Source organism: Trichoderma breve, chromosome 3 (assembly GCF_028502605.1).
Source record: "Trichoderma breve strain T069 chromosome 3, whole genome shotgun sequence".
NCBI classification, from domain to species: domain Eukaryota; kingdom Fungi; phylum Ascomycota; class Sordariomycetes; order Hypocreales; family Hypocreaceae; genus Trichoderma; species Trichoderma breve.
The window spans coordinates 3375892-3398088 of NC_079234.1; the positions used below are offsets into that span (position 1 = coordinate 3375892).

Genomic DNA, 22197 nt, shown 5'->3' on the forward strand with positions numbered 1-22197 from the left:
CTAAGCAATCCAGATATGTCATATTTCATTTCTTTCTGGTTCATATCCTTTCCATCGTAAATTCATATTTGCATCCCAGCACAAAAAATGTCATAGGTATCAACACCCGCTTACTCCTTCGCAATCAACTCGTCAAACAAGGGCTTCAAGCTCTTTGCGCTCTTCTTCGGGAATCGCTGCTGCCCATTCTCGTAATCCACATAAGTCACACCAAATCTCGTCACATAGCCATCAGCCCACTCAAAGTTGTCCATCAGCGACCAGGCAAAGTATCCCTTGACGTTCACTCCGTCCAGCGTCGCGGCGGTGAACATGGCGCGGATATACTCGTTGTAGTAGTTGACGCGGAAATCATCCTCCAGAATCTTCTCCTTGGGTAGGTCGTTCTCTCCCTTGAGACTCGTGCCGTTCTCGGTGACGTAGATCTTGGGGTAATTGTAACGCTTGCTGATCCACACGAGGAAGTCGCGGAAGCCGGCAGGACAAGGACGAAGCCACGAGGACTGCGTCTCTGGGCCGATGCACTGGCCCTCCTTGTTGTAGAACAACACATCGACGTTGCCAACGGTGTCGTCTGCGGTGGCGGGCGAGGTGCGGTGGCGGATGTAGTTGGACGTGTAGTGGTTCATGCCGTAGAAGTCATTGGAGCCAAGGACAAAGGCTTTCTCCTCGGGAGTGAACTCTGGCAGGCGGTCGCCCAGCTGCTTGCGCATAGAGGCAGGGTAGTCGCCCAGGTAGATGGGGTCCGCATACCAGGCCGTGAAGAACTCCAATCGCCTCTCGGCGGCCTCTCTGTCGAGGGGATCAGACGAGTCCCAGGGGTACGTAAAGTCGCCATTGAGGACGATGCCGATCTGGCCGTCGTTGAGGTCCTTGAACTCATCGCGGTAAACCTTGACAGCACGGCCGTGGGCAACAAGAAGGTTGTGACCAACGATCCAGGGCTCGGTGGTGCTCTGGCGGCCAGGGGCAAAAGTGCCAGAACCGTAGCCGGGGATGGCAGAGCAGAGCGGCTCGTTGAAGGTGATCCAGTTCCTCACCTTGGGCAATGCCTTGAACATGACGCGCGCATAATTCTCGAAATCCAGCGGGAACTCGGTGCGGTTCAGCAGGCCACCATATCGCTGATGCAGCTCCTCGGGCAGATCCCAGTGGAACAGCGTGATGAAGGGCGTGATGCCCGCCTCCAGCAGGTCGTCAACAAATTGGGCATAGTGGTCGATTCCCAGCTGGTTCACGGGGTCGTCGCGGCCGCCCTTGGGGATGATTCGGGACCAGGAGATGGAGAAGCGGTAGGACTTTGCTCCAAGCGACTTGAGCAGCGCAATGTCCTCGGCGGTGCGGTTGTACGAGTCGCAGGCCGTGACGCCGGAGGTTCCATCGGCAATCTTGCCGGGGATGGCGCAAAAGGTGTCCCAGATGCTGGGGCCTCGTCCGTCCTTTTCGATGGCGCCCTCAATCTGGTAGCTGTTGGAAGTTTGTGTGTAAGTTGTATGTTGCAGGGATGAATGAGGTAAGACGAGACAAAGACAAAGACTTACGCAGCCGTCGCAAAACCCCACTGAAAGTCCTTGGGCAACATTCTCGCAACTGTTTCTCTCTCCTTTTTCAACTGTAAGATATGAAAAATACTATATATACTATATAGTAATCAAGAGATGAATAAGACACACTTCACTGCACTCACTCTCAACACCACTTGCAAGTTCATGCAAAGCTAGAAACGGCGAGAAATAGCGTTTGGTCCCCCGGATATATATACACACTAACGAAGCCCCCCCTCACACCTTGACGTCGGAAAATAAACATGGAGAAATACAAAGCCCGCATCATGCGAGACGCTGCATTTTCCCGGATAGTTTGGATGGCGCTGCGTCTCGTCTGGGTACCTGCGCATTTAGCCAACCGCTTGCTTGGCCGCGAGTATTTTATCCAATACGGCCGTGAGAAAAGCAAGGGTCCGAGGTGGTCTGGTGCCTGTTTATCTACATAGACGTTAGTTTGCTCGACATGCCCCGTATAAACCCCGTATTACCTCTGGTAGTCTATGGGGCGCAACATGGTATCTACCCCGGAAGTCTAAAATGCAGTGCAAGTTTAGTACTGAATAGTGAGAGAACAGAGAGGCCAACCAACAAAAAGAAGAATTGGCGGGGATACCGAAAAAATGGTCACCTCGCAACGTAGCCTCGCAACAGCAGCTAGCCATCTTGACCGACGACAAACGAGTCACAAGGCAAGGCTAGTCGGCCTCAATGGGGAAGCTGGCGCCACGGAGGATGGCGATCCGGCGGGCTCCAAGCAGCCTAGGCCGGTGGGTGAGGTGGATGATTGTCCGAAGTGGTGGCAGCGGGCCGACAAGAGAAATGTGGTGATATTACTTACTAGTGGTGATAGTATTGAGGAAGGATTTCGATGGGGTGAGAACGGACAGAGATGCCCATCGGGGAACTCGGGATGGTCAAGTCAAGTCACTTGATGGATGATCTGGCTATTTGTGATGCATACATTGCTCAGAAGCCCCGACGGATAGATTCAGCCGACAGCCCACGTGGGAGAGTTGCAATGTTGAAGCACAAGTGTAAGCAACCTGCATTCCGGCTACGGTGGCATAATTCGTTCGTCCTGTAAACTATTGAAAAGTATTGACCCTACTGGTCCTCCGTATATTATATGCATAACGGGCGGCATCTTGCTAGGCTACATATACCTACATAGGTAGGTCGATAGATGGTGGGTAAATAAACCACGGCTGCTCAGTACTACAAAGACTTGCCTCATCCCATTCGTGTCTATATAGCCTCTGTCTTGTCGCCGACATGAGATACGCCTAAAGGTAAAACACCCCGGCCGGCCACTGTCCGAGCCAAAAACAAAAGAATAAAACAATAAACGCCTTACCGAGAAAGAAAAAAAAAAGAAGGGAGCAGCCGTAAGCGACAGCTCATATACACACAACAGGCCAGGCCATGCCCTAAACCAGGTCCCATCGCTTTTCCCTTATCAAACTGCCTATACACAGACTTTGTACCGAGCATAAATTCCATCCCGTACTCGTACTAATGATCTCTGAGCTTCCTTTTGCCCAGCTGCGTCGACACTGCCCCGGCAGGCTCATCCTCTTCCACTTCCATTTCTCCGCCGCCATTCTCCGAATACTCGACAATGTCCCATTCGATGCTCGTCTGCCCATCGCGCGATCGCGTAGCGCCGTAGCTCCTGCGCATGCTTCCTAGCCGCGAGCCCTCAATCAGCCCGTCGAACCACGGCACGCCAAACGACTGCTGGAGGGCGGTTCTTCTCGTCGGCACTGCTGGCGGCGCCGCCTCGCTTCTAGGTGGCGACTCTTCGTCTTCGGGAATCAGGCCCATGTCCTCCAAGTCTCGAATGTCTTCCCGAAGCAGGCTCCCCAGGGTGAGGTTGATGTACTCGGCCTCGCTGCGAGGCTCCTCGGACCAATACGACAAGGGCGTCCCGCAGAAGCCGCAGAAATGCCGTTTGGAGTAGTCTTGGCTTGGGTGCGAGTAGACCTTGCGGATCATGGTGTGCGTTTCATCTGGGAAGAAGGCGTACGTAGAGCTGTGATACCATGATAGCGGCACACGAATGTACGCTGCTAGAGGTGTTGCGAGGGGGATCTCTGCGCGGTTGCACCAGGATTGTCAGCTTCGGGATTCAAAACAAGTAAACAAACAAACAAATCACCCGGACCATCAATCGACCTCATGCAATTCCAATTCGTAGCGGATTGATAGCCCGTAAAAGAGAATCTTTGTAGCAATCAATTAACTAATGCAAACAGGGCCAAATACTTACGATGCTGTGGCTCAGTGTTAAACAAGACCTGAGCGTCCTTGATGCCATTCTCTGGGATGACGATGATGTAACGATTCCGGCCGCATTGGCATCCGCCCCGCAGTGGCCGCGACCCGCTCATGATGAATTGAGGCCTGCAAACAGTGGAAAGAAGTTGAAGATGGATAGTAAATAAAGATGATTAATCAAAGACGTTTGAAAGGCAATTGACCGCCGTTGTCGAGAGGTGGAGTGAATGCAGAAATAAATAATCGCGGGCGGGATGAAGCAAAAACAACAGCTGCTGCTTTTAGTCGATGGGATGACGGATGGATGAATGAATTGAATCGATGGATGCTGTGATTGGGGGGGTTTAGGGTGTCTGTGCGCTAAAAAGCTTGGGTGCAGAAGCTCTCGATGGTGCTGGATCGTTCCACTGCGCCGTTGTGGAATTTCTAGAACCAGAGACCAGAGACCCCCACTGGAGCTCGAGTTCCAGAGAGGTAATGATTGTCCAGGGCGTTGAATCGATCGGTTTTCCTCTTTGACATACTCGTACACAACGCAACGCAATGTAGATAATGTTGAGAGACGGATTGAAGCAAGAGAGGATGATGCAGAAGTAAAATGATGTCAACTGGGTCAATGCAGCTCATAGGAATGCTTTATGCGCACAGTTCGGTAACAGCTGATCGGGGCAAGGAGGTAGTTGGTGGCTCAAAGCTAAAGATCCATTGCAGAAATCCTCCATACTAGCCAGATGCTGAAGCTCTCAGCCATACTTAGTAAGACGAGACATGATTCATGCTTAAAGCAAAATGTATTGAATTGCTCACCCAATGTCTGCTCATCCTATCCTAGCTCTAAGATGAACATCACGGCAACAGTCTCTTCTTCACGGCTCATCTTCAAACTCAACAACCAAAAATAATATCCGCTCCGGCAAAAAGCGTAGTCGAGCCGGGAGTCGAACCCGGGTCTGTCGCGCGCTCCGCATCTTCGATTCGAACATGTGAAGCGACTGTACTAACCGTTATACGACTCGACCTTTTCGCGTCGAAGGGCTTTCAATATTCGGCCTATAAAGCTGGCGCCAGGGTAGTTGAATGTTTGATGATTCCCAACAGCAAATCATGCATGTCATCTGTAAATACCGAGTGCCATATCTAGAAAGTAGAGTACTATGATAAGGACTAGGAAAGGCGTTTATAAAGAGGTAAGATACAGCTCAGATTCTCGCCGAAAACTCTAGAAGACCAGCATCCAAAAAGCAGAATTTAGGTACATATCTATGTAATCTGCATTCATGTATCCAGTGCTTTCCAAGCACATGAATTTTGGCCGTTAACCAAGACTTCTATCCTCTTAATCCATCTTAATCAACCAAAATAATAAACAAGTCAAGACGCTCTACAATCCAAATCAAGTCCCAAACCCCTCGCTATTTGCCCATTGCCTCCTCTTTTACTCCTTACGCCCAGTCTTGGCCCATTGCCGCAGGTCATTCTTCTTAATCTTGCCCGTGCTCGTCTTGGGCAGCTCCTTGACCACCTCGACTTCTCTGGGCACCATGAACTTGCTAATGTTGCTCTGGTGCTTGGCCCAGTTGATCACATCTTCCCCAACCAGGCTCTTACCCTCCTTGACGGTGACATAGGCCTTGGGTCGCTCACCCCAGTGAGAGTCTGGAACCGATACCACGCCGGCTTCGAGAATGTCGGGATGCTCGACCAGCATGCTCTCCAATGCCACCGAGGAGATGTTTTCGCCACCAGAGATGATGATATCCTTGGCACGGTCCAGAATTTGAGCACTGCCATCCGGATGCCATACTGCCAAGTCGCCCGAGTGCAGGCCGCCTCCCTCGAAGAGCTTCCGTGTTGCTTCGGGATCTTTGTAGTATTCCTTGGCGCAAATGTTTCCAAAGAAGACAATTTCGCCAATCTCTTGACCGTTCTTGGCCACGTCTACCAGGACTCCGCCGGGCTGATCTTGCTTGACAATCCGGATGGGAAGGCTGGTGATGAAGCCGTGGCCCTGGCGAGCCATCTTGGCGTACTTCTCCTGCGGTGGGAGATCATCCCATTCGGGCATGACGTAGCATTTTGTGAGAGGCCCATAAGTCTCTGTCATTCCATAAACATGGACAGGAATAAGATTAAGGTTGGTCTACAAACTTCATGTTAGCCACTATTCAACGCCTGGCAAAATTTTCTGGTATACTTGCCATTTGCTCAAAGAGATGGCCACTTGGCGGGCTGGCTGCAACCGTTACTCGGACTTCGTGAGGGAGTCTTTCGGCCTCCTTTGCTGCTACCAAGAGAGTGTTGACCGTGGGAGCCGCGTTGAAATGAGTAATGCCTTGCTCTTTCAGGAGCTTCCAGATCAGAGGGTAGTCAATCTTTCGCAAGCAGACATTCAAGCCGCGCACCGCTACAACAGCCCATGGGAAAGTCCATCCAATGGCGTGGAACCTAGTTAAGAAATCATCGTTAGCAATCTAGATTTCATGACGGCAGCATCTACATCAAGTAAGATTGCTTACATAGGCAGCGTCCACAGGTACTTGCAGCGGCCTTGATTGAGTCCAGACTCAATGATGTTGCCCATGGCGGCAAGATATGAACCTCGGTTAGTGAAGACGACTCCTTTGGGCCGAGATGTGGTGCCAGAAGTAAAGGGAATGGCAATCATATCATCCTCATTAGTGGCATGCGCATGGAGCCCAGCCCACCCTGCGTTACCCGTGGCGCGATCATAGTTGAGTCCCTCTAGTACGGCCTCATCGAAAGGTCCGCAGAGCTGGCCTTCTGTGGCGTCGGTATCCTGAATACAGGATTTGTCAGTCAGCCTTCAAACGAGATCCCAGGTAAGTAACCTTACCGAATCAATAATTAGAGGAACTTTTGGGTGCTTCTCCTTGAACTGATCCAACAGATGAACAAACTCGTGATCGACAATGATGCTGTCGACCTCAGCAAACTCAAAGATGTAGGCAATGTCGTCCGGCTTCAGCCTGTAATTGGCCGGCGCAATCACTGCTCCAGCTGCCGGGATGCCGTAGATAGCCTCAAGGAAAGCGGGCGTGTTGGGCGCGAGAATGCCAACGCGTTTGAAGCCGTGCTTTTTCAGATAATAGGCCAAGCCTCTGGCGCGATCGGCGAATTCCTGGTAGGTGCGGTGCAAGATGGCGCCGTTAGAGGTGATGTGATAGATTGCCTCGGCATTCGGCTCAATGGATGCAGCGCGCTCGAGGAAGAATGTTGGCGACAGATGATGGATGTGAGGAGGCGGAGTTTGATGGGGAATGAGATGGCCGAGAATTGAGCGGATGCGAGACGGTGGCCCGGACATGATGGCGATGGTGAAGGGAGACGGAGAGAGGCCCCGACCTCGGATCAAGGGAGTTAGATTAAGAAGGGTAGATTATAAATTGGAGAGAGAGAGAAACGAGAAAAGAAAAGAGGAGGTAGGAGAAGTAGGAGGCGGAAAGGAATAAGAAACCGGTATACAGCCGTCGCAATGGGGTGGTGTTCTTAAAGAAAAGAAGAAGAGAAGAGGCAAAAGGGATCCAAGCTCGAGCTTCTTTAAGACAGTCGCAGCTTGCCCTCGGTTTAAAGCGCGGCTCAGTTGTGTTGCGATGCGACTCGCGGGACGGCACGGCTAATACATTGACTAATATCGAGGGACCAGGCTTGTTCGTGGAGCCGTGGGGGGAAATCTGGGGACTCCTCCGCATTTCTTCGGCATCTTTGGGCTTGGTTGTTTGACGTTAGTATACGGAGTACGGAGTGCGGAACGGAGTAGATGATGATTACATTAGTGTTGCTGAGGTATTGCAATCACACACAGTTGAGCCATTGACTAGCATTTTCATTCTTTATCTCCTTCATTCTCATCTACTAACATCCTGGACAAGGTATACATTACTCCGTAGTCGTACCAAGATAATAGAGCAGTGTACTACTATTACAGAGTAAGGTAGTACAGTGTGCGTGCACGAGGCAATCGGGTGTAATGGAGGGCCGACTCAAGTTGAGAGAGAATGACGACGGTGCTAATTGATTGTTTGCGTACAGTGGCTTTTGGAGATTTTAGCGGCCAATCTTGCGCTGATCTTTTACTGCTTGGATGCAAACGAAAATCCATTATGGATACAACCCAAAGTATCAGCCTTGCTTCTCCTTTTTCTTCTTTATTTACTATCTTCTCTTGAGACATTGTCTCTTCTATCCCTCAGCAAGAGATAAGAGGAAGATGAATTGAGCATGCTGTAAGCACACGAGTAAGCATTACCACTGCAGTGACAGCGCTGCCTGCGGCATATCGATAAGCCCGATAACAACAAAGTGGGGCGCCCGCCCACTAGGTACTGTAAAGTACAGCTTTGGTGGCGCGCCGGATCTGAGCTTCGACTCCAACTCCAAATCATCTCAAAGCTTCGTCATCCCATTCGTCCCAAGTACAACTTCGTCTGTATTGCATTGCATCTCGTCGCGGCCTTGTTTTGCATCTTTCCCGGCACCAAATACCAGCATCTTCCCTATTCGTCTTCCTTCACCGCAGAGCCGAATCCATCTGCAGCCCCTCGTTCACACCCTGTCGTCCGCTCTTCAGCCATCGTAACCTTATCTATCCACTGTCCACCCAACTACTCCAACTCGACAGCTTCTCCTTGCTCGACCTCTCCCCATTGCATCCCTTTTGCGAGGGCATCTACATTACAATACTTTCTCTGCAGCTGGTGCTACTCTAGACATATCAAGTATGTATAGTTCATCTGTGGTACACTTGTGAAACTCCATCGAGCCCCTGGGTACCTCAACCGCTACTTCATCCCATAGATAGCTCTCTCCTCCACTCTCCACAACAGCCATCAGTTGATAACCTTATCTTTATACATCCTCTTTTGCTTTGTTTGAATGCGCCCTTCCAAGCCACAGAAGACTCACACCATTGTGCTATTAGGACTCCATTACTCGTATAGAGGCTCATGGCTTCTCAGCAATCCGCCGACACTCCCCCCGCAGCTCGACCAAGCCCAGACAGACTCTCCTCCTACTCACATCAACCAAGTACGGCTTCTACAGCCAGCCGTGAAACCCCCAAGAGAGCACATACTTTCCACTCCCCTTCGCCTTCCGAAAAGCATGGAGATGCCGGAGCCAGCGCCGAGGCTCCCGACACATTTGACACTGCCGAGAATTCCGACAACGATGAGCCTCCTGAGATCACGCGAGCATCCATTGAGCTTGACGATCTACCAATCGAGCTAATTACCTTGACTGATAGGTGAGGAGATGGATGCTGCGCTCGAATACACCCTATTACCTGTCTGACCAACTTCTGTAGCTTCGTCGAATCACTCTCTGCCAAAGTCCACTCCACTCCGCCGAATATCGCCAAGCTATCCCAGCTTTTTCAAGAATTCTATACTACAGCATCTTCTCATATTGGCACCCATATTAGCGCCCTCGCCTCGCGCCAAAGCCGTGAGATTTTCCAACCTCCGCCACCATCATCCTCCGTCGCTAGCCGCTTTCGATCAAAAGCAGCCTCGTTGGGCTCAAAAGACAAATCAAAGGCAGAAAATGAACAGCAGATGATTACACCCGAAGAGCTAGCAAATAGAAAGAAGGCAAGGAAAGCTCTAGAGGCGAAACGAAGTTTGCTCGAGGAGGCCGTTGAAAGGAGGCTCTGCGAGGGTATATACGACCGAATTTATCGCCACAGGAGTACACAGGATGAGGCTCAGGATGCAAAGCTTAGATCCAAGACCGCCGCATTGTCCCTCGTTGGCATTGGCCCTTCAGACCTCGGGATAGACTTGGGTGAAGTGGACGCCCAAACCGAAAAATCAACCGCCGAGAGGACAGAAATTATCCGTGGTCAGCTTGAGTCTGCCAGAAAAGACCTAGTTCGAATGGGCGAGTCAAGGTATCCTCTTGGGAAACTAAACCGTCTCAAGGCAGCGCATAAGAGCATCGTCGATACACTTGCTCAGTTTCATCCTTCAGCCTCTGCGGATGAAATCATGCCGATGCTTATTTACACACTCATCACGCTCCCCCCTGAACACCTCAACGTTATCAGCGACCTCAATTTCATCCAAAGCTTTCGATGGGAGCAAAAACTGACGGGTGAAGAGGCATACTGCCTTACAAACCTCGAGGCTGCCATCAGCTTCCTGCAAACGGTTGATCTTGCAACTTTGAGAGAAGACGAGCGCCCATCAGGGCCGGTCAAGACCCCGGGGCAACCCGCAACTCCTAGAGTGGAAACATTCCCACCAGCATACTCACAGGGACTTACAACTTCACCGCAGAGTACATCTGCAGTCAACACTGAAAATGCTACCGCTCCAAAGCCCGAATCATCACCCAGCCTCAAGCCAGCTTCGACTGTCAAGAACCGGAGACTGAGCGACTTGATCAACACACCCACCCAGGCATTTGGTGCCGCTAGTGATGCCGTTTTTACCACAGCCGATCAAGGACTCAAAACCATCTCAAACAGTCTGGGCGAGAGTTATAGTTTCCTTCTCGGCAAGCTTAAGGAGCGTCAAGAGGATCCCAAGGAGCCCATTGCCGTCCCAAAGACCCTAGACGATGCTCGCAAGCTTGTTAGCACCCCACCTCCCGAAGATGAAGACACTACCATCTCCTTAGCAGCGGCAGCGGCAGATACAGATCAAGTCAAACCCCAAAATGGACGGGATGATCGTGTATTAAGCATAATTGGCGGCCGTCGCGATCATAGCACAGACAGCGCCCGCAGTGGTCGCAGCGCGAGCTCCTCTAAAAAGGTGCTCTTTGCAGCAGAGGATGCAAAAGCCGGCGCCGCCTCTCCTGCACCAGCTCAGCCAGCCATGCTGGACCAAATGCGAAACTTGGGCAACACATTCAACCCCATGGCCCGACTCTCCGGCATCAGCCTCGTCCGAGGCTTTGGCCGAAGTGTATCCACCCCCGTTGTCACTCCTCCCAAGGACGCAAAGGACGCCACCAAGGATAGCAAAGACAAAGACTCGAAAGATGCAAAGGACGGCGTGAAGCCAACTGATGGAGGAGATTTGGCAACTGTAAGTTTTCCAGCACCCAACCCACTCCATTGTTTTCACTTGTTATGCAATGACCACTAACATGGATTGTAAAAAAAGGCATTCCCCGACATCGCAGGCATCCTACCACCGAAAGAAATCCCCAAAATCAGCCCTCCCAATAAACGGTTCATGGAGCTTCAGAATCCGGGCGATCTGAGGCTCAGTGAGGTATTAGATCTGCTAAAGGACTATCGTCGCCTTGCTGGCGCCCTGAAGAACATGGGCGCCTTTGAGGACAAATAAATAAAAGGGCATCGTAGACACGGAATTTTCGTAATCTCATCTACACCGGTTTCCCATACATTTCTCAACATTCTGGATTAATTTCTCATCATTTCATTCTTTGTCTTTGAGCTTAATTGGTGCAAGTAGATGGAAAGGTGGCGGAGCATGTGGTTTCATTCATTACACGGCAACACGGATAGAGAGAGCATCAGGTCTTACAGGCGTCACTCACGAAATAATAAACTGACTTTCGCAAAGTCCCATATATTTCTTCTTTGCAATCATAAATACATTATGCGGGCGACCGCTGTGACATGAAAGTCTTGGGAACAAAAGGTGCTCCAATCCGCAAAAGCGACTCCGAGTACAATCCAAGCATGAACAGGCGCAGTAAGCCAACTCCACGAGGGCTTCTGTTGTCGCCACCCACGGCCAGCTCGGGGATTCCTCTTGCTCTAAGCAAGCCCTCTTTGGAATCTTCTTTCACGTGGAAAATGAAAAAAAAAAAACGTAATAAATATATACAGCAGTAACAGAACCGCGCCTGGGCGGTTAAGAAACGAAGTTGATCGAATCCGTCTTATTTCCATGGATTCTTCTAAAAGGCGGAGGACTCTATCCGTCTCGGCTTGTGTGGGAAGTCGTTGCTCGACAATTGGTGCAATTCGTCATCTTCCTCTATTGAGGGGTGTAAGTGAGCGCCCGCGGGTTCTGGCAAAGCGCCAGTCACATCCGCAGACATGCTCCTCTGGTGTCCCTCCACCGATCTTCCCCTTGGTCGCAGGAATGGATCTGGCGGAACGACCGGTCCCGGGTGGAGTAGTTGTGTTATCAGGCTGCCGTTGGCCCTGTCACGACTCCTGCTCCGGCTTCGTCCCGTAGTTACATGTCGCTGCAGAGCTGAGGTAGCACCAGTAGATACCGCAGTGTTTGTCCGGGCGAGGGCGGCTTCGGATTCTTCCTGTTCCTTTTTCAAGCGGGCTTCGCTCGGAAGAATGACAGCGCGATCAAGGCCGTATGGCAGACCGCGATGTCGACCACGGATTTGCATGGCCACGATGATCAGCTTGCCGACAACGGAAAACTGTGAACAGAGAGAGGCATTGACACCGGGCACGCCCATGCTTAGGCCCACGGTTCCGTAGGCACTGACGATCTCAAAAAGAACAGCAAACAAGTCAAACCGACCTCCAACAATCTTGCCGCCTTCGGTGATGGCGAGAAGAAAGAAGCCCAAAAAGACATACCACAAGTCGAAAGAAAGTTGACGTCGCAAGTGCGTTCCCACATAATCAAGAGCGCTTGCTTCTTCAGCATCCTCGCTATCTCGGTCGCGATACACGCCCAGAGACTTCTCCTCGTAGACGTTCGTTCGTCGGATAGAAATGGCAATGGGGAACACGGATATATACATCATTATCATATATAGAACCGGCATGGCAGGGTGAAGTTCTGACATGCTGACTGCCGAGAAGCCAGCGGTTCGGGTTGAGGCAGCTTGGAAGAGGCCAATAACAACGCGGTTCCTAAGCGGGTAAGCAGTGATGGGTTCGGCTCCGAGCTAGAGGAAGTCGTTAGCATTAATCGCTTAAAAGTATATATATAAGCGAACGAGAAGGCGAATAGAGGCCTAGGGGAGAAGGTGAATATGAAGGGAAAGGAGAGGAAATGGAACCTACATCAAGGACAATGAAGAATACAAGGTCAATAACGTTGAGCAAGACGAGAATCCAAAACAGCCACCAATTGGCATTGGATGGAAAGAGCAAAGTAAAGCACCGACGGGGATGGTCAAGTAAAAATCTGAACTCTTCCCAAAGGCCAGTGCCTCGAGGCGTAAGTTTAGAAGCGACCCAGATCATGAAACGTAACATGACGGGGAAACCAGTGTTTCCAATAATGATGAAGAACCACATAGCCATCAAGACCCATTCGGAAGTTGCAAATGAGTTCATGCTGTCCGGAGTCAGGGTAAATCCCACATCCATAAAGGCTACGTTGGCTGTCCAAAACGCCCACCATGTCTTGCCAATGTCGTCAGCCGTGAGAACGTTTCCGTAATGCTGATTATGAAGAATGTAAGGAAGCAAACAGACGACCGCCAAGATGTGGAACATCCAAAAGTAAAACAGCAACACCAAAGCCAAAGTTCTCAGCGCGCGGTATTCGATGCCGCCGAGCTCCTCACGCTGTTCCAGGGTCAGGCCGAGGAAATTTGAGTTGCGTCCCATGGTGGGCGTATAACTAAGATACGGCATGTCGTCTACCTTCTCTCGAGTCAAGGCGGAGCGAATAGTGTCCATTGTTCTGGTTCGTACAGGGTGTGGATGCGGAGTCCTTGACCTTTCGTGTCTGGGTTCTTCGCCGTCTTCGTGTAACTTATCTTGTGATCTGTTGAAAAAGCGCGGCCTTCGGAACCTTAGGCTATCAACGACGTTGCCGGCAGCTGCAACGTCATCTTTGAGTTCGTCTCGCTTATGATGCTCAGGCTCGGCAATGGTAATAGTCGGTTGCCGGCCGTGAATGCCGCTGGGCTCGTCATTACGAAATTCAATAGTCCTCTGGCGAGCAATTTGGCGATCTTCTTCTTCCTGTTGGTCATCTTCTTCAAGACGGCGAGGTCCTAGGCCTCTTTCAGTTTCCCGCGGCCCGGGAATGCGGAGGACCTCATTGTCCTGATTTCGCTGCCTCTCAAGGATGGCAATATGTTCGGCATTAGGGCGTCGTTGAGGAAACTTGGTAGGGTCGCTTCCCAAGCCATCACTCCTCTTAACAGTATCGGCAAATGTGATGGCGGTTGTGAGGTAAGGCGGGTTGTCTGGTTGAGGACTAGGCGCAGAGTCATTTCCATCCGGAATTGCACGAGATGTGTCCTTTTGACGAGGTTGATCTAGAGGGTCAATGTCATCAAGAGAAACGCTCTTGTGCAAGTCGTCAGACACTGTAGTCGTATCGCTTGCGTCGCTATTCGCAGTAGGTCTAGGCTCGGCCTCTTCTATCTTATCCAGAAGGATACCATCATTGGTAATTCGGTTTGCCTTGTCGCCTCGTGGCACAATAGTGATGTGTCTCCCATTCACGCCGAGGCCATTTTCAAGCTGGCTCAAGTCATTTCTTGCCTTTGATTTGGATTTACTGAGAGTTCGGCGACGCATCCGAGCTTCTTTAGCCCAATTCTGGAAACGTTTCTCAAACCAGTAAAGCCTGAGGAACACAACACATGTGTGTAGTGTGATGGGATTTGAGAGCAGAGAAAAGGTGTAGATCCATGACTGCTGAAATCCATTGAGATTGTTGACATCAACAGGATTAAGGCCGGCTTGTGTATTTGCACCACTGCCGAACATGAGAGCATCAATAAAATGAAGCTCTCCTTTGCCACCAGCATATATGAGAATGCCGCTAAGCAATGTTGCGAAAATAATCCAAAAATCTAAGCCGCGCAACAGTCAGTATGGAAACGACCTGGGTGATGCAAAGGTTGCAAAACGGGTAAGCGAAGCACTCACAATGTACGGTGATAAAGTTAAAATGTGGTGTTTTTGATACAAAGGCGGGTTTAGCGCCCTTAATCTGCGCCGCGATAAAGGCGCGAGTGTCGTCAAACATTTTATCCAAGAGAGGATCAGATACTCCAGATATTACAAGGGGTAGACGCAGGTGGCTCCAAAAAGCAAACGAGGTTTGACTTCAAAAGCGTCAGGCAGACGCGACGCCAAGGTATGGTAAGATTATGAATTAGCAGAACGAAGTGTGAGAGCAAACGTGATGTCGCTGGCAAGACGAAATTTCTTTTGACGGGAAAAATCTCGATCGTCGGGGTTCGGATTGCGTTTCTTTACGCGTGAGTCCAATCGAAGGACCTCACAATCAACAAAACGCTAAAAGGCATGATCGAGAGCAATGCAAGCGTCGAGATTCGATTATCGTGAGGCGACCATGTCTGGTCAGGGGGGCAAAGCTCGAAGTCCAGGGGAAGCTTACTTTCAGAAAAGCTGAAAGAGGGAAGCAGAAAGAGTCAAAAAAGAGGAGTACCGATAGTGGTATGCAGATGCAGGAGCAGACACTATCGCCGAGATGGGTGAAGAAAAACGACAGAGGATAGCGCGTGCTGATTGACACTTTACGAGCCAGTAGCGGGAGGGGGGAGCAAGGAGGCCTGGCCTGATATCGAGCTTATCAGGAGTGCAAGTAAGAGCGCTGACTGATTTATGCCTGCCAAGGTAGCCGTGGTTTGTGGCAGCCAAAGAGAAGAAAAAAGACAAGGATGGCGCTGATTCTGCTGGGGAGATTGGCGAGGAGGAAGATCGTAATTGGCGAGTCCTCTTGCGAATTGGCCGGGCGCGCCTGCAAGCTGTAGGCTGGTTTGCAGACGCTTTGATCAACGGCGCAAAGTTGGAATTGGAGGGGTGGTCGTCAAGGCGGAATTGCAAAGTAGCTGAGCAGAATCGGACTCAGGAAAAGACGGTGAAGCAATGAAAAAACGACGAGAACGGTGGCGTATAAGTATTGCTGTAAACGTCGGAGCCAAAGCAGGGTTCCGGGATCCCCTTCTCGTTGTCGTGGCCCGTGGGCTGATGTGATGCGCAAGGCCCGTGGTTGCAAGGCACCCTCTCGCTGGATTGCGTGTGGCCCTCGAACAGCCGGATTTGTGGCACTTGTAGTGTCACCACCCGAATATGCAGCGTGGACGGAGCTCAGATGCAGGGTTACGGTGCAAGCAACGGCCAATGCAATTATCCCGGCCTCGTCGAGTCCCGCGGCTGCGGCAAGATGCCAAGCCCCTTTGGCGGCGATTGGTGGCACGGAGGACGGAGAGCCAAGAATGGAGCACTGCCAGACGGTGCGAGACGCGCCACCGTCTAAGAGGGTCGAGATCGTTCCGTTTCGAGGCGCTGTTTTCGCAGTGTTTCGGCGGGATAGCTGGGGGGTGAAGGAGGAAAAATTGGAGGAGATTGGGAGAGAAACGGGGGATGAAGTCAAAGCCTCTCTCGCCAGGAAAGGGAAGGGGGGCAAAAGAAAATCGACGACGTGCGCCTCGTGCGACTTGTTACTGCCGACTTTTCAGCGTCTTCCGTTGCTTCTCTCAGCCAAACGGCCTATTCCGGGAGAGGCTTAGCAGAAAGCTTAGCCCAGGTCTTTTTCTGACCCAGAACGCAAGAACGAGGCCCCCACATACGTCAGTAGACGCAGCACTGGGTACCTGTAGCTGCTAAGAGGAGGCTGGATGACTGCTGCTGGATGCCACCAAAAGGGCTGGTACCTCGATAACAGAAGTACTCGTCGCTTTTGCATCTCGATGGACGGAGCTGCTGCCCTCTCTTAGCTCATGCTCCGTCTGTTCGGTACCTCCTATTACTTGGATCATACCCTTGTTATCAGGTATCAGGAATCAATAGGAGCCTGCCCACTTGCTATGTCATGGAATTTTCAGCATTGATAGTACATTTGGTGATGCTGTTGAACAAGAAAATCATCAATTTGGCCCAATTGATATATCAGTTATACGCATTGCACCCCCAATGGCCATCTGCTGATACCACCACTAGTCTTGATGGCAATTGGACATTTGATCCGCCACGCATGCTCCAGCTCCTCGGAATGGGCCCCTATAAACATCAGTACTGTAAGCTCAGCCAACGCCGAACAGCGAATCCTCCCGCTATAATGGAGCCCGTTTGACTCGTTCGCAGCGACTCTCCCCGACCAATAAATCCCCCGTAGCGCCCGACGGCCATGCCGCAAAACCGGGGTGCAGAGAAGCAAAAAACGCCTGAAATGAATATCCATGAAACATCAGCATCGATCATTTAGGGTCATAATATGCAGTGAATTCATTATAGAGTTATTGACCCATTGCTACTACTATTTGCTCCCCCGCATAAAAGCGAAGAACTCCAAAAAAGGTCAACCAAATAAGCACGATGCATCGTGAGGATATCCCCATCATCTGCCTCTGCTAACACTCCAAAATGGGCAGCGTTGGGCAGCATCTAATACGCCAGCAATGATGTCACTGCTCCCAGTCCTTGGGATCCTCATCATGCACCAACGCCGATCCCCCAAATCAAAGCCGGGCGAGCATGTCATTTGCGGCACTTTTATTCAATTTTCACTCTTCCATTGGCCTCTTTTGTTGTCCCTCCCCGGCCGGATGCAACCTCCGATTCATGCGCCGTGCTTTTGCAACGGAACTAAATAAAACAAGTGACCCCCAGTTTTGGTAAGATAGCGCAACGCACGGCATCAGAATGCAAACGCAAGATTCATTAGCACTGCCCTCCGTGCGCGCCCAGCGTTACACCAAGACAATGGCATTTCCCATTCAAATTCAAGCCGGCCAAGTTCTAGAACGAAATCAACATCCCGTAGCATTTGTACAACCCACCCCCACGAGACAGCATACCGGCCACCAACACACATGTTGCACCAAGTCAATATCCAATATACCGTTGCAAAGCCTCTCACAGCACCATGCATGTCTTGCAAGCATCCCGCCGCCCGCACACCGATCATGCATCTGTTGTCCGTCATGTGCATACAGAAAGCACACGTTGTTCATTCCAATCCCATGACGTCTAATGATGAGAATCCAAACCCGGAATCCAGAATCGGAATCTAGCCCATGTTCCCCAATGAAATGCCAAGCCCAACAATTCTCCGGGGTACTCGATATGGCTTGTTCATTCTGATATAGCCACGTGCATCTGGGGTGATGGATGAACACGGTGATTTGTTGAGAGATCTTTCGTGGCCTGATTCTGACGAAGGAGTCTAACAACGACGTGAAGAGAAGAGACTCACGGTTCATTTACCATTCTTTCCATGGCGGCAAAATCTCATTTCCATAGCTCACCTTCATGTTACTGCATACAAGACGGCGGCGGCTAAATTCTCCAAAATGTATTCGCTGATAAGCATCTACCACACAATAAGGCACCAGTCTCTTGCTGCCCAACCCCAATACCAGTAGTAGATCGGCCTTTTAAACGCAAGCGTGTCATCACAGCGTATCCTAGTTAGCAGCTAAATTGATCTAGAAACAACAAACGGATGCCGTATTGGATACGGTGAGGAGCTGAGCATAAACTAAGCAAGGAGTTCTATGCGCTCGACATGACTTCTTACGCTACAAGCTGCAAGTGCAAACAGAAAGTATAGGTACCTTAAGGTAAGGAATACATGAAAAGAATACATACCTGATCACTACCATGTACAGGCTGTAAGCTTCATGCATATGCGGATTCAATCTTTACAATCCAGTCGTGATAGACCTCCCCATTGCTTTTGAATATGGACGTGTACCACTGATTGTTACGTGAGGCTGGTATCGAGGCACTGACCCTGTGTGGTACAAACTTCGTCAAAAGGAATGGAAACACGGCTCAAGCGGCTCACTCTCAACTATATTGGTACCTTACCAGAAAAGGGAAATCCAGTATGAATAGCCGGTGTCGGGGGAATATTGAACTGCCGTTTTGTGTATATGGCAGTCTTGTTGCTGGTGCCGTCTTTGCTCCTTGCGCGCCAGTTGCAGCGTGTATCGCTTGATATTTTGCAGTTGGATTCGTTACATCAAGCACCAAACTACCCAAGTCTTAGGAAACTCTGTATTTTTAGAGTGACTATATGCATGAGAATCAGTTTGTTTATATCCATCATTCAACCAATCTCGATTGCAATACAATGTCTGTCAGAAACGGGAGAGCTCCACAGGCATCTTGTAAGACGACCATCAGTTATCACCTCCTCCATTCTCCTCTCAAAGTAACATAACATGAACAATATCTCCACATACCACACACAAGCAAGGCAATCTCTCACTTCTCTTATCATAACTCGCGCTGCTTGACGCCCGCCTCCTTCGTGATGTGAGGAGGCGTAGTGGCCCATTCGCGCATCAGCAGCCAATGAAACAACCCTGTGCCTCTCCTCTCTGCTTGGGCTCCTCGATGCAACTCACCACGCGAGCTTTGGGCACCCAGCATCGAACCCCCTCTGCACATTGCTGACCCAATGCCTTTCCATTCGCCATATGCAAGCCCCCTCCATGCCAATCAACATACGATGGCTGTCACGAGACGCTCAAACAAGGATTACCAGTCGTGCATGCAGTCTAAAAATACGAGCTAAGTTGGTGGGAATAATAGTAGGAATAATATTGTATGGGTATGGTTATTCTTTTATAGTGTATAACTCCATGCAGCCGTTGCAGGAGGTAGAATCATATCCACCATTGATGAAAACTCCGAGATCAACGCCGTTCACCAAGAAGGCTGCTCTTATGCTTTTTAGCAACACCTTCATATATGTCATAAAACCTCGCATTAAATCAAACCTTGGTTAGTAGTATCTGATCATCCAATCTGTATGGTAGTGAATAACGAATAATTATGAAATGAGAGAAAAAGGAAGGGAGAAGGGGGAGAGGAAACCTGTCACCAAGGTCAAACGTCTAACCCAAGGCAGCTCGCCTGGCATTTTCTCGCCCAATCTTCTTAAAGAATGCGCTGCTCTCCTTCTTCCCTTTTCCTTTCTTGAGAGCGCCATTCATCTTCTTGTTCTGCTCAATGTAAGCCATATCTTGTCCACCGCTGAGCTCGCCCAGTGTACCGGCTGTTCGGCGGGCTGCTCCTTTCTTCTTCTTTCGGCCCATTGTACCACTGTGAAACAGGTCGTCCGTGATATCTTCATCGTCCATCGTCTCATTCTCGACCAGCACCTTTTGTAGCAGCTCACGACGCTCAGTCGCCGTTGCAAATGCCAGTCCGGGCGTCTTTTCTATGTTTGCCAACTGGGTAATCACCTTGAAAGCATAGCCCTGGTCAACTAAAAAAGCCTGTCTCTTCGAGGAAAAGTACATTTCCTGCGTATCTTTAGAGACAAGAGAGTAGAAAAACGCATTGAAACCCTCGTCATTTCTGCGCTTGGCTCGAAGGATACGACCCAGTCTCTGGGCCTCTTGACGTCGAGAACCATAATGCGATGAGATCTGAATCAGGCATGTAGCCTCTGGCAAGTCCAGGGATGTGTCTCCAATCTTTGATAGGAATAGAGTATTGACTTGCGGGTTGTGTTGAAAGTTTTCCAACACTTGTAGGCGTTCTGCCTGGCCAGTACCGCCGTAGATGAAGGCCTTACCCAACTTTAACGCGTATGCTTTCAGCGCGTACACGTTATCCGAGAAGACGATAATCTTGTCACCTCTGGATTCGTGATAGTTAATCAGGTACTGACACGCCTGAAACTTGCGCGGGTTCATAATGTAGAGCAGGTTCTTCTTGCGCGATGGCGCCCGAAGATACTCGTCATAGAACTCGGTGGGCATAGGACACCAAACTTCGGCGCACTGCACTCGGGCAATGTGGCCTTGCTTGGACAGCTCCATCCAGTTGGCCTCGAATAGCTTTGGCCCAATGAGGAAATTGAGATCAGAGATTTTGTCGTCCTCTCGGAGCAATGTGGCCGTTAAACCCAGCTTAGAGTGCGTCTTGATGGAAGATGTGACTTTTCGGAAGATGTTGGCGGGCACGACGTGCACCTCGTCTAAGAGCATCAAGCCCCATTCTCGCCCGGTAAGAAACCTCATCATTTTTTCCGCATCGTACGATCGAGCTCTCGACTGGGTAACCATGGAATAAGTTGTGACGATGATACCGGTGCTTCCCGTGAAGACGCTGTTTTTGGAGTCCGATGTGAAGGCGACAATATCGTCTGGATTAATATTGGACCACTTCAAAAACTCGTTTCGCCATTGCACCACGGACATGGAACTCGTGCATAGCACAATGACACCCTTCTTGATAGTGCACGCTGCGGTAATGCCAACCAGCGTCTTTCCAGCACCGCAGGGCAAGACGATCAAGCCACTCTTGGCACGGCCGTTACCAAACATTTTGCTGAGACTCTTTTCCTGGTATGGTCGGATCTGGGTGCCGGGCTTGAGATCGATATCCAGCGTCGCGTTGACTTCATCTCGTCTAAAGTCGTACTCTTCGAGAACCGGGAATCCTAGGTTGAGACATTCCTTCTGAACCGTCTCGACATCTTTATCGGCAATCTCGAACGAGTGCGTCACCTCTTGGTCATCGTCATCTTCCTCGCCGAGTCGAGCGAGCACGTCGCCTCCCTGCATGGCTGGTTGGCCGTCTTGCGCTTGCTCGCCATTTGCTGGCTGCAAACCGTTCGCCTGCTTGGCACCCGCAGCATTCTTTGTACCAGGAATGACCAGGTTGCCGAGTTTCGGCGCGGCGGATGTCGTGATTTCTGCTGTCCCTTGAACACGAAGAGGGCCAATCCTGGGGTTCTTGAGTAGCATCTGTAGCATGTTGGGGTCTGGACTCTCGACGTAGTACTTGGTGTTCTTCAGGACGAGCTTGACCTTTCCGTAGCTCTGGGTGCAGCTCTCGATAAAGGATCGGATCTCGTCCGGCAGAGGCGTCTTGAGAAAGCGATCGAGGGTATTTATTATGTCATGAGGCGACAAGCCAACGGAAACCGCGGCGTAGAGACTATGCGTGGTGAGGGCATATTCATGCATAAACGTCGGGCGCGACAAGGGCTCGGCAATGGTAATGAGGAAGTCTTGGGCCTGCTCCGCCAGTGGATTGAAGCTCTCGAGGATGATTCTGCCCTTCTGAGGGTCAATCCAAAGCGGCCGGTTCTGGTGATCTTTCTTGAGATCGAGGTACGAGAAATCATTGCTACCAAAGATGTGCGGGAGAGGCTCCCGGATGTGATGCTTCTTCTGGTACCGCCCCAGTGAGAAGCGATCTATATTCTTGTCGATGTCCTGCTCCAGCTCCTCGTCCAGCGGCGCATCGTCCTCCTCCGCCACCTCATCGCCACTATCGATGCTGCGGGGAGTCGTGCCTCCAGGCGTCGACATGCGCGAGGACCGGCCAGCCTTGAGCCCTCCCTGCACGGCGCTGCTGCCTGCCTTTCTCTTGATAGGAGGCATCGTGATTCTGATTCTGCTACGAAAGAAAGAGACTGCGAGACGCAATCGCTGGTTTGATGGGGAGACGAGACGAGCGCGTCACCGCCGTGGATAGAAGGAGAAGTGGCGAGAACAA

General features: G+C 50.7%; 6 protein-coding genes across 6 annotated transcripts; 1 reads left to right on the forward strand and 5 right to left on the reverse strand.

Moving 5' to 3' along the window:
- Positions 1 to 110: 110 nt before the first annotated feature.
- On the reverse strand, positions 111 to 1582 carry T069G_05420 (glycosyl hydrolase family 1 domain-containing protein; the record flags this gene model as incomplete). The annotated part of the gene is made up of 2 exons (XM_056172630.1): positions 111 to 1467; positions 1542 to 1582. 2 exons carry the CDS (start codon positions 1580 to 1582, stop codon positions 111 to 113), a joined length of 1398 nt encoding a protein of 465 aa, XP_056029488.1.
- A 1477-nt stretch (positions 1583 to 3059) lies between these two features.
- On the reverse strand, positions 3060 to 3937 carry T069G_05421 (uncharacterized protein; the record flags this gene model as incomplete). The annotated part of the gene is made up of 2 exons (XM_056172631.1): positions 3060 to 3640; positions 3817 to 3937. The coding sequence occupies 2 exons, from the start codon at positions 3935 to 3937 to the stop codon at positions 3060 to 3062; spliced, it is 702 nt and encodes a 233-aa protein (XP_056029489.1).
- Positions 3938 to 5259: 1322 nt separating this feature from the next.
- T069G_05422 (AMP-binding enzyme domain-containing protein) lies at positions 5260 to 7149 on the reverse strand (the record flags this gene model as incomplete). Its single annotated transcript, XM_056172632.1, has 4 exons — positions 5260 to 5964; positions 6023 to 6269; positions 6341 to 6621; positions 6679 to 7149. The coding sequence occupies 4 exons, from the start codon at positions 7147 to 7149 to the stop codon at positions 5260 to 5262; spliced, it is 1704 nt and encodes a 567-aa protein (XP_056029490.1).
- A 1639-nt stretch (positions 7150 to 8788) lies between these two features.
- Positions 8789 to 11140, forward strand: T069G_05423 (vacuolar sorting protein 9 (VPS9) domain-containing protein; the record flags this gene model as incomplete). The annotated part of the gene is made up of 4 exons (XM_056172633.1): positions 8789 to 9087; positions 9148 to 9287; positions 9351 to 10876; positions 10955 to 11140. 4 exons carry the CDS (start codon positions 8789 to 8791, stop codon positions 11138 to 11140), a joined length of 2151 nt encoding a protein of 716 aa, XP_056029491.1.
- Positions 11141 to 11720: 580 nt separating this feature from the next.
- On the reverse strand, positions 11721 to 14731 carry T069G_05424 (cation transport protein domain-containing protein; the record flags this gene model as incomplete). Its single annotated transcript, XM_056172634.1, has 5 exons — positions 11721 to 12270; positions 12370 to 12683; positions 12802 to 14063; positions 14139 to 14555; positions 14632 to 14731. The coding sequence occupies 5 exons, from the start codon at positions 14729 to 14731 to the stop codon at positions 11721 to 11723; spliced, it is 2643 nt and encodes an 880-aa protein (XP_056029492.1).
- Positions 14732 to 19577: 4846 nt separating this feature from the next.
- On the reverse strand, positions 19578 to 22082 carry T069G_05425 (type III restriction enzyme, res subunit domain-containing protein; the record flags this gene model as incomplete). The annotated part of the gene is made up of 1 exon (XM_056172635.1): positions 19578 to 22082. One exon carries the CDS (start codon positions 22080 to 22082, stop codon positions 19578 to 19580), a length of 2505 nt encoding a protein of 834 aa, XP_056029493.1.
- Positions 22083 to 22197: the final 115 nt, after the last annotated feature.